General features: G+C 41.6%; 1 protein-coding gene across 1 annotated transcript in view; it reads right to left on the minus strand.

The window, feature by feature from the left end:
- Positions 1 to 1,023: 1,023 nt before the first annotated feature.
- LOC138265975 (selenoprotein T2-like) overlaps positions 1,024 to 15,677 on the minus strand; it is a 76,620-nt gene continuing 61,966 nt past the window's right edge. The window contains exons 5-6 of the mRNA XM_069214215.1: positions 11,986 to 12,149; positions 1,024 to 1,333 (exon numbers count right to left, since the gene is read on the minus strand). Coding sequence (XP_069070316.1) covers positions 12,028 to 12,149 — 122 coding nt within the window. The 3' untranslated portion in view covers positions 1,024 to 1,333; positions 11,986 to 12,027. The remainder of the gene's footprint in view (positions 1,334 to 11,985; positions 12,150 to 15,677) is intronic.

Below are 15,677 nucleotides of genomic sequence, written 5' to 3' on the forward strand. Positions count from 1 at the left end.
GGTCATCGGGTTCATCAATGTGCAGTCACTGCAGGCCTTAAGAGTTGTGACTGGACCCCAGGCACCATAGGCCATCCTGATGGGGTTATGTCACAAAGGGACAAAAAGAAGCTCAAATCCTCATCTGGTGTCACAGAAAGAAAGGAACAGAGATCAGCAGACTTCAATTGGGTCCACACGCTATTTCCAGAATAGAGTGGCTTCAATGCGGAGTCACACAATGCCACCTATCGGCATGCAGAGGTACTGCTGAAAAAGTTCCTGGACCCAGTCCAATGTCTACGAAATATTCAAAATGTGAGAAATCTGGGGTTAAAGTCTCTATCAGAAATCACTTTCATACACATACGATGGTTACTGCATTGCACTATGTTGCATCACTCAACCGGTCACCCACTTTTAGAGTATGAAAACTTTATTGTCTATATTTTTTAAATGGCAGTAATACCACAACACCACACTGTGTGACACAATGTAGCAGCCACCAAAGACTTTCAAGATGGCAGGTTGTCACAAAAGACCTTGCCAATGCCTGTACGTTTTAAAACTTTCCTAGAGACAGAGTGGAGCTTGGAGAACATGTGCGCAGTAGTCACAGGGAGGGTGAAAGGGAGAATATTGGGGAGTGAGGGAAAGAGTGCAAGTGAGCTGTAAGTACACACAGAACTGCGGAAGGCACTGAACATTTGCTCCCAAGCAGTGCTAAGTAAGAAATTAAACATGAAAAGAAATAAATTAGTTCCATGACATCAGCAGAGGAAGGATACAACTCAGAGAATAAAATGTGAGGGTAAAGAAGAAATGCTCTAAGAGAGAGACAGGCACATCCCAATAAGGAGCAAGGAAAAGGGACAGACCAGAAAACCATGGAATCATGAGCAAGGGGATGATCCACAGCCCACTTTATGAAGTATTGTATGCAATGTTGTGCAAGACAGCCGGCTGATGCGGTTTGTAGCAACATCACACAAGGAGGTCGCATTGGCACAACAGCTATACATAAATTATGTTGGTACACCAAAAAACATTTATAAATATTCACTTTTTAATTAATTTTGAAATACAATTATCTGGTAAATTCGATTCACACATACATTTTAGTCATTTTATTACTGTCCTTTGTTCATTTGTCACCCTCAATTTAATTTAAGTTGATATTTTCTTTCAGACATGGTAGCCCTTGTAGCCATTTGGAGAATTCCCCCGTAGATTGCAGTCCATGAAGTGGCTTGTGTTTCCAGCCTGCACTTACAGTTAGTACCGTTTTCAATACATGCCTTCATTGAATCCACTACACAAACTTAGTCATTAAAGGAAATCTCCACTATGCCACCTAGAAAGACACAAAGAAAATATTACACATATACATACTTTTTTGTTATACCTGGAACTAAAATTTCACTAATGACAGTCTCAGACTAGTGTAACCAAATGGATCTGGTCATTAATACCCATTTACGTTTTGATGAAGTAGTTACATATTGCTCAATGGCGTTACAGGGTTTTACAACCAGAATAAGGTACATGAGAAGATGAGCAGACCAACAATATTAATAAAAACAATATATAATAGTGAGTTGAATAAAACCGAGGACACAAAGTGGAAGATAAACAAAATAACAATACACATTTGCAACAAACCATATCGTAAAATAAAACAACTGGCTGACCATTGTCCGGAGAATAAGCAAAGGACAGTGACTGATGATCAGAGATGATGGCGGTGTATGACTTTCAATACAGCAGTGCAGGGCACGATAGGATGGGTAGGATTTACTGTGGAAGGAGGCAGGGGAACAATCAGCAAGAAGATATGTGAAAGGCAGAGCCAGTAAGCAAATAGTTCTGAACCTCTATTTGCACTTCCTGAATGGATTGTGCCATTATGCATTGTTCTATGAATGCTGATTCTAGAAGCAGTGAACCAGCACTTCGTAACAACATGTCAGCCAGATAATTTCAACTTCAATGCCAGATAGAGGGGAATAGATGGTTAGAACCTTAAGAATGATCCAAGCGTTCTGTCCCCAAATGAAAGCTATTAGTGAATTAATAGCACCAGTGTAATGTAGTCACATTTTCAGGTTCCTCAGACAATGCATGCTGCAGACTGCAGCACTGCTTTTTGTGGGGTTAGGCACACTTTGGGGAGTCTAGTCAAGAGAGAGTTGCGTAGTCAACCCTTAATACAAGAGACTGAACAAGAGATTTGAGGTCTAGTTCAGGGAAACACTGTCAAATCCACCAGAGCAATCACAGTTGAAAATGCCCACTCTTGGCCTTTGAGTTAATGTGTCTGAACATAGTCTTTTACCAAGAATGGCACCCAAGGATTTTTTGCAGTTAATGATGGCAGGTTTGCAGTCAAGGACATCAAGTGAAACCAGGATTGAATTGGTAGAGGGCAAAAAAACATGATTCAGAGAAGAAGAAACCTGGTTTTGTAAAACTGAGTTTTAGATGGTAGGCGAGCATCCAGTTGTGAAAAGATTTTAAAGTGAAAGCAAAATGTAAGATTTGTTAAGGAGAGTAAATCTTCAGATAGACCCGTGTATCATTAGTATACTGATGACATAAGATCCCAGAGTTCTTGAGTACAACTCTAAGGGACTCATCACGATTTAGCTGGACTTTTCTGCGGAGACACAGGAGCACCAGATTTTAAATTACCACCCGCTGCAAACATGCAAACCTAGATTAGAACTCAAAGATATCATTTTCAAACATATGTTGATACGATTGTGTTGCAACACAGCTCTCAACAATTTTACAGATGAAGGAAATCTTGGAGACGGGATGAAAGTTAATGAGGTAACCCTCATCCGCTGATGGTTTCTGCAGTAGCGAATAACTTGGGCAGTCCAAAAGCATTCTGGGAACACAATTTGTCTGAGAAACACATTAAATAAAAGGCCGAATGAGGCGAAATATGGTAGGACAACTCTTTGCCAACATTCTCTGGAACAGGATCCATGAAGTGCTTGGAAGGTTTATTTTAGTGATTCTTCCAAGACATAGCCAAAGTGTGTTCATATTGGAGTATGGGAGAAAAGGAAATGATTGCTCAAAAATTTAGCAAAGACTCGGAAGACGGGTCTTCAAGTCCAATACAGTGGGGTAATGTGGGACTAATCCCTCCTGTACCTTTAGCAAATAGCTGATTTAGGCAGCTATTCACTTTGCAATGAAAGATTCTTCTGCAGACTCCACTGGAAGCCTCAAGAGGGTCCAGATTGAGCGACAGTAGGCAATGTTTGCAGCTTTTTCTCAGACACTCAAACATATTATTTCCTCAGTCTGATCTTCAGAGAACCAGAGAGCAGAATGCTTTTTCTTCTTTTAGGAGGAGCTAAGTTGTCTAGAAGTTCAGACACACGTTCATTAAATCTGAAGGTAGGATAGGAAGCATTGACATCATCATGGTGACTGATAGGAGAGAGTTTGTGGAGCGTAACCACAAATAAAGTTATTAAGGTGAAGGTTTTTTGGAGTCCTGAAATCAGATTAACTCGTTTTTAGATTGGACAAAAGTTTTAATAAGTGATAAACTAGAGAGACAGTAATTAGAAGATGATCAGGCCAATATAGGAACTGGTTTTTGTTTTTTTGCAGTAAGCAAACCATCTTTCGAGATAAGAAGATCCAACGAATTCTATAATCCCACTCTGGCTAGGTCAAACTAATGTTCTGAGAGAACCGTTGCTCAAATTCTAGGAGCTATGGCACAAGCAGCAATGCAATCCCCAGACGTGTGTGAAATGTGCAAGCAGTACTAATAATACCAAAGTAAAGAACACAATACAGTTTCCAAACCAATTTAGAAACATAGATTTAATGAGAAATAATACACCAATATAATTCACCAAAGATATTAATTTCAAAAGTTTTAGGGCAAAAAACACCAGGAAAGTGGTTGGAAATGGACCTTTCTGAGGGTAATCTGCAGACATTTTGCCTTCCGACTCCTGTTTTTCCGACTAATTTTTGCTGTTTTTTCAGATTCTGGACACTTTACCACTGCTGACCAGTGCTAAAATGCAGGTGCTCTGGTCTCCAACACATGGTAACATTGGCTTCTCTACAATTGGTATATTTAATTTACTTTTAAGTCCCTAGTATAGAGAACTACATGTGCCCAAAGTCAATAAATTAAATGCTGCTAGTGGGACTGCAGCACTGATTGTGCCACCCACTACAGTAACCATTGAACCAGGTCTCCGGCCTGCCACTGCAGAGCCTGTGTGTGCAGTTTTAAACTGCCATTTCGACCTGGCAAGGGAACCCACTTGCCAGGCCCAAATCTTCTTTATTACATGTAAGTCACCTATAAGGTAGGTCCTGGTTAGTCTCAAGGGAAGGGTGCAGCATATTTAAACGTTGGACATGTACTTTTTAATTTAACATGTCCAGATAGTGAAAAACCATTACGTTTGTTTTTCCGCTACTTCAAGGTCTAGCTCTCTCATATGATAACACTGGGATTACCTTAAAACATATTTAAGAGTAATTTCCAAATGGGAAAAGATAGAAATATGGAGTTTGGTGCCCTTGGACTCACAATTTAAAACCACAACTTACGGTGAAATCGGATTTTAAATTGTAAGTCTGAAAATGCCACTTTAAAAAAGTTGGCATTTTATTACTTTGGCCATTCTGTGCCTCTGCCTGTCTCTGAAATACATCTGAGATAGATGACACCTGGACTTTACGCATTCCCTCTTAACATTTACACAATAGGAGCTTTAGTGTGATTTAATGGGCCTTAATGGCCTATTAACTAGCTTGACATAGGGCAGAGTTTAGCACTGCCTCACTTACACCTGAATAAGGCTGTGCCTCTCCTCACAAAGGGCTGCATAACCTTCTGAAGAGTTTCTGGAGCCAGGGAGGGCAGGACAGGGACCTTGTGGACTTCAAAGGAATTCCAGAAGTTTCTCCCACCTTCAGAACCAGGGGACCATAGTATAAATATTTACCCAAGCCAGGTAGCTACTGGAACCAAGGACAATGTGCCAGGAAAAAGGACTGTTGCGCTGCCAGGAGGGACTGCCACTCTGCAACTGCATTGCTGTTTTGGCTTATTGCTGCTGTGTGCTATACTATAAGAGGGAATGCAATATTTTCTGTTTGCTCTGTTGTGTGGGCCTGCTGCTTCTGTCCTGCAATGAGCGGGTCTGGACTTGCTCCCTACATCCTTGAATCCAAGAGTGTCCAAGGGCTTGCTCCCTGTTCTTCTGCAGTCTTAGGGACATCAAAGACTGCCTGCAACTCTCCTGGTGTTGCTGAACTCTGCCATCTGAGAGTCCTACCCTTGCCTGAGGTGCACCCCGACCCTCCAGTCCTGGGCTTCAGATATGGGTTCTGCAGGTACAAACTTCAAAAAGCCATGCATTGCACTAACTGGCAGAAATAGCGACACACTGTGTCCTCCCCTTCGACGCACTGCTCCAACTAAAGTACTGTCCAGCGGACCCTGCATAGGTTCTGTAGCTGGCCGACCCTCAATCACAGTCGGCCTTGATTTTGGATTTGCACCGGTCCCTTTCGACCACAAGTAACCTTTTTGACCGCTATAGACTTCTGTGCACTATTTTCACATGTAATCATTAAAAAAAATCATATCCCGACTTCTACTGATTGGACCTTTCACTGTGCTACTGTAATTAAGTGTTGTACAAATTCTTTACACATTACCTCTTAAATTAAGCCTGGCTGCTCTGTGCCAACCTATCAGGGGGTGAGCACAGGTTCATTTGGGGTGTGTATCTGACTAACTCTGACTAAGACTGTGGTCCCTATTTTGACATGGTGCAAACTTCTATCAACTAGAGACCCAATAAAAAAAATAAAAAAAAAAAGTAAATCGCCAGTCAAAATAATAATAATAATAATAATAAAAATAAAACAAATTGCTCATGGTTGACCTGGGCCTGGGCATGATTTCAAACCTGCCGGAATGGTAGAAGGAGGAGGAAGGCATGTGATGAACATGAATAAGTGTATTGTGAGTCACACAAATCCTACTCTTTCGCAAGTAGCTTATTCTCTCACAAAGAAGGTTGTCCTGGCATACTGGATTACTATGGAAATACACACATTTGCCTTACTGGGTGTGTTGCTGCTTGGTGTAATATTTGTTCTCATTATTTGTCTGTTTTGCTGCTCTGAGAAGTGCTTTGCATCGCAGTGTGGAATGGGTTAAGTGTTTTTTCCCTGCTGAGACTGTTGCTGCGATCACATTTTCTACACTCTTACCGCACTGCTTTATATGTTTTCAGTTCATAGCACTCCCACAGCATTCATTTCTACAAGTACCTCTGCATTCTGCTTAGGCCAGAAAGTTTAGATAGAAAATGGACATGGTGTCTCATCAGATGACTACTTTCCAAGGCCCAACTCCAATAATGGAGGCGAGCTATGAGGCAGGATCTGAAACTGAGACAGCATCTGAGGCTGTCAGGCAGCAGAAACACAAAGTGATTTTTCAGTTGGAGTTCCATGTGACTATGACTTGTCTTCCAGTGATTCAGAGAACATGCCTCACAGCAGTTGTGATGTCCCTCCATAAGCACTGTACAGCTGACCGACAGTAATAGTAGCCTAATTCAGACTGCAGGCATGTACTGCATGAGCACAGGGAGGGTGCTTAATCTGCAGTGTCCTAGTTTAGTTCAGTCCCATTCACTGCAGATGCGATATGCAAGCTCAGTACTGCATTTTTTTGCCTATGCACTACTTCTATCTTTTACTGTATGAAGACTTCCTTGAAGAAATTGTGCAACAAACAAAGTTGTGTGCTGACCGGTTTCTGAGAAAGCATGGTTGGCTCTCCTTCACTTTGCGAGATTAAAACATTTCTGGGGCTAATGCACAATACAGGAATAGTGCATACCTCAATCGTACAGCCCTACTGGACTACTTGTATGATTAGGGCAACTCCCAGGTTCGCAGCAGACATTTTGTTTGTTTTTTTGCAGCCCATGCTGCATTTCAATGATAATTCAGCTGATTTGCCCTGGGACACCCAGATCATGACAGGTTGTATAAGAATCATCCTGTTAAATATCTGTGAGCAAGGTTTCTAGAGATTTAAATCCCTGGAACACAGCAAAACATAGTGATGATATGTTTTTTATGTTTTGAAAGGTTGACTGTGATTCAGGCAGTACGTACCAAGCAAAATGGCATAAGGCATCAAGATGTGCCTGTCGCTCAAGAGCTCTGTAGATATGTATACAGCCTACACAGGGAAAGGTTCCTCTAGAAATAACGCAGGATGCACTTCCATGTTAGGAGTGATAAGCTTGTATGGGAGTTTGGTCACTCTTTCCTTCGTGAAGTATTTATTAATCTGTATGTAGATAATTTCTATACAGAGGTCCATCTGTGTAGTGAACTGTAAAAAGCTGGCACTTTGGCTTTGAAGGCACCACAATGGATTCCCTCAGTAGTTTGTTTGTAAGAAGTTCTAAAAAGGCCAGAGCAGCTAGGTGCACTGCAACAAATAGCTCACTGTTTATTTGTCATATGGGCTCAATACACTTCACGAAAAGAGCACTTCTCCAGTCCAGTCAAGGTTTGGGGTCAGTTGGCATAAGCCCACAAGCTCACCTCTATACTTGTTTACTTGAGAGGATAAAAATGACCATGTTATTCAACTATATAATGGGTGTCAAAACTCAAACATGATGTGAGAAATTGGCTAACAATCAGATTCAGTTGGCAACATGCAATGTGTAAGCAGTTTATCAGCAGACCACTATGGAAAGACAGATGTCCTTACTTGACTTCTGGATTGGCTGTTATTGAAAGCCTTATTGCTGTGGAAGCAGCAACCTTTACTTCATCTGCTGTCTAGGATGCTGCAAGGCCTCTGATATTGTCGCTGCAGAGTTTGTGCTCAGCAAGGTAAGATGCAGGGAAAAGTAGCCCCAGTGCTCATCTCTATAAAACGGTTTGAAGTTGAGCACACAGATAAAAAGTTAGTATCAGTCCCAAGTGACTTTTTATGGATACATACCTTCCATGGTAAAAAAAACACACAAAAAAACGGTAAACTTCACACTTGTATAGCTCACTACTCACCCATTAGGGTCTCAAGGTGCTGTACACATACTGCTGTGGAACCCCTCCTGGCTTTTCCCTGTTAGGAACCCACTCCTGGACAGCCCCAGGGTGAAGCCAGGCATCCAAGCGCTGTGAAGGCCGTTGTGGAGATTAAGGGGGTCATTCCGACCCTGGTGGTCCATGACCGCCAGGGCGGAGGGCAGCGGAAGCACCGCCAACAGGCTGGCGGTGCTTCCTGGGCTATTCTGGCCGCGGTCAGAAAAGGGGAACCGGCGGTTTCCCGACGGTTTTCCCCTGGCCCAGGGAATCCTCCATGGCGGCGCTGCTTGCTCCGACCCCCTTCCCGCCAGCCTGTTTCTGGCGGTCTTCACCGCCAGAACCAGGATGGCGGGAACGGGTGTCGTGGGGCCCCTGGGGGCCCCTGCACTGCCCATGCCAGTGGCATGGGCAGTGCAGGGGCCCCCTCACAGGGCCCCATACAGATTTTCACTGTCTGCTTAGCAGACAGTGAAAATCGCGACGGGTGCCACTGCACCCGTCGCACCCCTGCAACTCCGCCGGCTCCATTCGGAGCCGGCTTCCTCGTTGCAGGGGCTTTCCCGCTGGGCCGGCGGACGGCCTTTTGGCGGTCGCCCGCCGGCCCAGCGGGAAAGTTGGAATGACCGCCGCGGTCTTTTGACCTAAGTAAGCTATTGCCCAGAGTTACAGAGTGTGACCCATTAATTAGATTAGGCACCGAGGTGAGAATTATCTGGTCCAAGGGAATTGAGCCCAAGACCCGCCAAGGTGGGAATTGAACCCTGGCCCTGGGCCAGATCTCTGCATCGGGGTCTGCCGCTCTAACCATTGTGCCACACTTCTCCACTTGGTCCATTATTTAAGCAGCTTACTAACTTTAAGTTCTTCAATCCAATTTGTAACCCAAGATTGTTTCTTCCTAAATTAGATTCTAGTCCTTTAAGTGACTAGGCCTAAGGATATCTCTTACCCCAAGTCATTGCAAAAAGCTCAAAGAACAAACAACCTGTTTTTTCTTGGCCAGGAAATTAGGTTTGTTTGTTTCTCTCTCAGCTTTATGTGTACAACCCCCAAATACAAACTTCAGCACTTTGTCCTGGTCATTTGGTAGTGGAAAAAATGACTAAGCCATTCCAAGTGTAGGAAATGTTTTGTCCTAGTCTCTTCGGCTCCTCAGGATAGGGTTCTAGACACCAGATCTTCTCTAGCCACTTTTACAGCAGGGATAGGTCTTCTGTGATCAAGTGGGCTCACCTAGAATCAGGAATCCTTCTGATTTTTCGGTCCCTGAGGCAGGCAAACCATAAGCCAGCCACTTGCCCCTTGGAGACATTCTAGTCCCTAGATGCTAGCAGGAGTCATGAGTTCTTGAGTGCATGTTTAAGTCCACTTCTTTCAACAGGGCCTTCTCAGGAAAATTCTGAGGAAGCGCCAGATTTGTTTTAGCCTCTTACTTATGTAGATAAGATCTCCTCCCATGTGACTGCATGAAAACAGTTTTCTTTCTCTCACTATGACTAGAGTCATGCTGACTGGTGGGGACCAGGAAATCAAAATAGGAAGTCCTTTCTGGCATTTCAATATGGCAACTGTTCCTGTCCACTCGCGGATAGTTACTCCTTGCTAAATACCAGCAGATATCATCCATTTGCTGTTCTTGGGGTCAGAATATTGTTCTCTAATCCAGCGCGTTCTTGAGTGCATGTTTGAGTCCACTTCTTTCAGCAGGGCCTTCTCAGGAAAATTCTGAGGAAGTGCCAGATTTGTCCTGTGCAATAGTAACTGATTGGATAAAGCCTACTAGACAACATTACCTATATCCCAACAGTCACAAGGCCTTATTTAGCCACACATCTCTTTAACTTAGTGTAAAAGTACCCAAGAGCTCTGGTTTCAAGATAATAGAACCCCGCTCCTACCAGATAGCACTGTATTCAGCTCTTTAGCCACTTACTTATGTAGATAAGATCTCCTCCCATGTGACTGTGTGAAAACTCACTATGACTTGAGTCATGCTGACTGGTGGGGACCAGGGAATCAAAATAAGAAGTCCTTTCTAGCATTTCAAAAGAGGCAACTGTTCCTGTCCACTTGCTGATAGGTACTCCTTGCTAAATACCAGCAGATATAATCCATTTGCTGTTCTTGGGGTCAAAATATTGTTCTCTAATTTAGCGTTCGAATAAAATAGGTATTGCTTGATTAATTAACATTACAACATTAGAAATTACAGTACATTTTATGAAGTAAAAAAGTTTTAGCAACTGAAGTAATTTTTTTTCGAAAGTTATTTATCCACTTACGTTATAAAAAATCCGATTTCAGCATTAAATCAGATTTTGAAGATGAAGCAGGAATTACTTTTAAAGCATTTTTGTAGCATGTCCTCAAGTGAAATGAGAAATAAGCATTTTATTCCCATCTCAGCCTGTTAAGGGAAATGTTTTGGGTATATTTGACCGTGATAACATACAGTCACATTTTCATCCATTAGCATCCTGCCTCGAGGCCTTATGGGGTTCACATGAGACGTGACATGAAATTATAAAAATGGACCTTTCCTACATGGAAAGGCACTTTCCGTCATGTTAGACTGCAGTGCACTTAAACTGTAGTTCAGTTAGAGCACTGTGGAGCTCCTGGCAGACTTTTGTTGTTAGATGTGTGGGTGCTGTCAATACACATCGGAGCCCACATATAACATTTAACTTCTACGTCAGTGGTGCATTTTCAGCACATTATACAGTTTTACTAGATTGATGGTAAAAAGATAAAAAGAACAAATGTCTGAAACCAATTTTAGCACTACTATTTCAGGACCAGAACGCACACACTATGGCACTGGTTAGCAGTGTCAGAGGGCACAGAATACACCAATACACTAATACCAGCAAAATTAGGGTGCAGAAAAAAAAGATGGTACATCTGGGGTAGCATTGCTGAAAATGTCGGTTTGCTACACCCGTTTATAGAGAAGGTGCTAAGAAAGAAAAAAGTGCTGAAAAGTATCTAACAAGCATATGGAATCAAGAACAGAACACATCAAATGCAGGAGAGCATCTGGATTGGTAGCTTTACTCCACCCTACAACAAATACTTGAGCAAATCATAGTCAAACAATAATGAATACATACTTGTGAAGTCTTTACAAACATATGACATGTCAAAAGTAAGACTTCGAGGCAGGCAAGAGGAAGTGCCTCAAGCTTTTCAGCCCTATCAATTTCTCTTCAAAGGAGCATGAAATATGAGAACAAAAAAACCAAATTTATCTTGAAGGAAATGAGACGGGACAAGAGACACAACTGATAAGTTCACATGTGTAATGAAAATGAATACATTATTAGAAGCAAGCATTTTTATAAAGGACAAGTACTCCCCAAACAAGAAGTCTGGAGCAAAATGCATCTCTCTTGTGATTACATAGTCCCTCTTCTGTCTCCATAACCAAAGCAGTATTTGAGAACCTTCCTCCTCTGTGAACTCTATATGATTTGTAATGTGCTGCAGGTGTTAGCCACAAGCATAAATCAATCTGCAAACATTTTTACACACAGAAGTTCAATAAACTCAGTTTGTGACCACTAGTCTTCCCAGGTTTACTTCTAAAACACATTTTTCAGTACTTTCAGCAATGACTGAAAAGTATTCTCAGAGTTCAAGGTTGAAGAAGGTAGGTATTAACACAACTGCACTCCAATGATTGATCTCTTTTAGCTAAAAGCTAATTGTGCACCATTCCATTTCAGAATAAAACGCAGTAGTGCAAGAGAAACTTATTAAAAAGAAAAAGGTAGCTCTAGGTTTCAAAAACAAGTGTTCACTGTACAAGAGCAATCAGCAGTAAAGGACTTTACTAAGAGTAAGCATGTTCCTTTAGAACAGTAACAGCCTCCTTACATGTTTGTAATGGGCCCTTTGTTGGTGATTCTAGACAAGATGTTATGGAGTTCGGAAGGCAGGTGTCTCCATCGGATTCATCTTCATTTGATTCTCTAAAATTTGGAAAAGCTCCTGAAGATTAGGAACAAAACCAACTTCCAACTTTGACCAGATTGGGACATCTAATTAAACAAAACAAGAAACAGTCATTTTTACCATCATTTGGGATGTTCTAAAATAAATAACAGAATTACAGATATTGTCACCACATCTCAGAAATGCTTAGCAAACACATTATTTGACAGATCTGATTTCATAATATGGTAATCCCTTATAAATAAGTGAACTTCTAAGTAAAGGGCAGTGAGCAAAATTTATTCAGTCAAAATTCAAAAGCCTCTCTTGCTTATACCAAGTTTTACATGTAGTTTAAAGATGCTGTTCGCTTCGTTCAGTTCTAGTAAGAACCTATTGCAAACTAAAGAAATAGACATTTGGGGTATTCCAGCAAGTTATGTATAAAGACAAAAACATTTTCTTTCACAAAGAAATACCATCAGACTTGATATTCTAAGAATGCAGTCTTCACACTAATACCTTGCATCTTAAATACTCGCCAAGCCTTTTCTCCCTAGCATGCCAATCCCTTTTTTGTCATACAGCACAGTTCACATGTAAGCCTTCATAACTTTTTTTTATACACAAAGAAACAAATGTATGGTTGTTTCCCCTACATGTTGAAGGTTTGTGACGATAAATGATCTCTGCAATCAGTAAATGATCCCTGGTTTCCAGGGGGGCATTTCAGCCTGTGGAAAGAGATTGCAGCAGTAATCCTGTTCAGCTCCCACGAGGAAGCTGAAATGCAGATGGTGGAAATGAGAAAGCGAAGAAGACCTTTCCCAAGAATATATAAATATAAATATATATATATATATATATATATATATATATATATATATATATATATATATATATATATAGGTATTCTTGGGAAAGGTCTTCTTCTTGGGAAAGGTCATATATATATATATACACACACACATATATATGGAAAATGTCACTTACCCAGTGTACATCTGTTCGTGGAATGAGACGCTGCAGATTCACATGCTTTGCACATCCCGCCATCTAGTGTTGGGCTCGGAGTGTTACAAGTTGTTTTTCTTCGAAGAAGTCTTTCGAGTCACGAGATCGAGGGACTCCTCCCCTTTCGGCTCCATTGCGCATGGGCGTCGACTCCATCTTAGATTGTTTTCCCCGCAGAGGGTGAGGTAGGAGTTGTGTATTATAGTAATAGTGCCTATGCAATGGAGTAAACATGTATGTACATAATGTAGTTTAAAGTGATATATTTACAAATTTACAAATGTTCAAGATCAACTTCGAAACGGCTACAGGCTCCCGGGGAGGCGGGTGGGTGCATGTGAATCTGCAGCGTCTCATGCCACGAACAGATGTACACTGGGTAAGTGACATTTTCCGTTCGATGGCATGTGTAGCTACAGATACACATGCTTTGCATAGACTAGTAAGCAGTTATCTCCCCAAAAGCGGTGGTTCAGCCTGTAGGAGTTGAAGTTGTTTGAAACAAAGTTCGTAGTACTGCTTGTCCTACTGTGGCTTGTTGTGCTATTAACACATCCACGCAGTAGTGCTTGGTAAACGTAGGAGGCGTAGACCATGTGGCTGCCTTACATATTTCAGTCATTGCAATGTTTCCTAGAAAGGCCATGGTAGCACCTTTCTTTCTAGTTGAGTGTGCCCTTGGTGTAATAGGCAGTTCTCTTTTTGCTTTGAGATAACAGGTTTGAATGCATTTAACTATCCATCTAGCAATGCCTTGTTTGGAAATTGGATTTCCTGTATGAGGTTTTTGGAAAGCAACAAATAATTGTTTTGTTTTCCGAATTTGTTTTGTTCTGTCAATGTAGTACATTAACGCTCTTTTGATGTCTAATGTATGTAGTGCTCTCTCAGCTACAGAATCTGGCTGTGGGAAGAACACTGGTAGTTCTACTGTTTGATTCAAGTGGAACGGTGATATGACTTTTGGTAAAAAGTTTGGATTTGTCTGTAGAACTACTTTATGCTTGTGTATTTGAATAAATGGTTCTTGTATGGTAAATGCTTGGATTTCACTGACTCTTCTTAGAGATGTGATGGCAATTAGAAATGCAACTTTCCATGTTAAATATTGCAATTCACATGAGTGCATGGGCTCAAAAGGTGGCCCCATGAGTCGTGTTAAGACAATGTTGAGGTTCCATGAAGGAACTGGTGGTGTTCTTGGTGGTATAATTCTTTTTAGGCCTTCCATAAAGGCTTTTATGACTGGTATCCTAAACAGTGAAGTTGAGTGAGTAATTTGCAGGTAAGCTGAAATTGCAGTAAGATGTATCTTAATGGATGAAAAAGCTAGTTTTGACTTTTGCAAATGTAGCAAGTAGCTTACGATGTCTTTAGCAGATGCGTGTAAAGGTTGAATTTGATTATTATGGCAATAATAAACAAACCTTTTCCACTTATTTGCATAGCAATGTCTAGTGGTTGGTTTTCTAGCTTGTTTTATGACTTCCATACATTCATGTGTAAGGTCTAAGTGTCCGAACTCTAAGACTTCAGGAGCCACATTGCTAGATTCAGCGATGCTGGATTGGGGTGTCTGATCTGTTGATTGTGTTGAGTTAACAGATCTGGTCTGTTTGGTAGTTTGATACGAGGCACTACTGAGAGGTCTAGTAGTGTTGTGTACCAAGGTTGTCTTGCCCAAGTTGGTGCTATGAGTACGAGTTTGAGTTTGTTTTGACTCAACTTGTTTACTAGATATGGAAGGAGTGGGAGAGAGGGAAAAGCGTATGCAAATATCCCTGACCAACTCATCCATAACGCATTGCCCAGAGACTGATCTTGTGGGTACCTGGATGCGAAGTTTCGGCATTTTGCGTTTTCTTTTGTTGCAAACAGGTCTATTTGTGGTATTCCCCAATTGTGGAAGTAAATGTGTAGTACTTGGGGGTGAATCTCCCATTCGTGGTTTTGTTGGTGATCCCGAGAGAGATTGTCTGCTAATTGATTCTGAATCCCTGGAATGAACTGTGCTATTAGGCGAATGTGGTTTGTGTATCGCCCAATGCCATATTTTCTGTGTCAGGAGACACAACTGTGTTGAGTGTGTTCCTCCCTGTTTGTTTAGAGAATACATTGTTGTCATGTTGTCTGTTTTGACAAGAATGTGTTTGTGGCTTATTATTGGTTGAAATGCTTTTAACGCTAGAAATACTGCCAATAGTTCTAAGTGATTTATGTGAAACTGTTTTTGCTGAGAGTCCCATTGTCCCTAAATGCTGTGTTGATTGAGGTGTGCTCCCCACCCTATTATGGAGGCATCTGTAGTTATTTCGTATTGAGGCACTGGGTCTTGAAAAGGCCGCCCTTGGTTTAAATTTATATTGTTCCACCATTGAAGTGAGGTGTATGTTTGGCGGTCTATCAACACTAGATCTAGAAGTTGACCCTGTGCCTGTGACCATTGTGATGCTAGGCACTGTTGTAAGGGCCGCATGTGCAATCTTGCGTTTGGGACAATGGCTATGCATGAGGACATCATGCCTAGGAGTTTCATTACTATTTTGACTTGTATTCTTTGGTATGGATACATGACCTGTATTACATTTTGAAATGCTTGTACTCGTTGTGGACTTGGAGTG

This window comes from Pleurodeles waltl, chromosome 2_1, assembly GCF_031143425.1.
Source record: "Pleurodeles waltl isolate 20211129_DDA chromosome 2_1, aPleWal1.hap1.20221129, whole genome shotgun sequence".
Lineage (NCBI taxonomy): Eukaryota > Metazoa > Chordata > Amphibia > Caudata > Salamandridae > Pleurodeles > Pleurodeles waltl.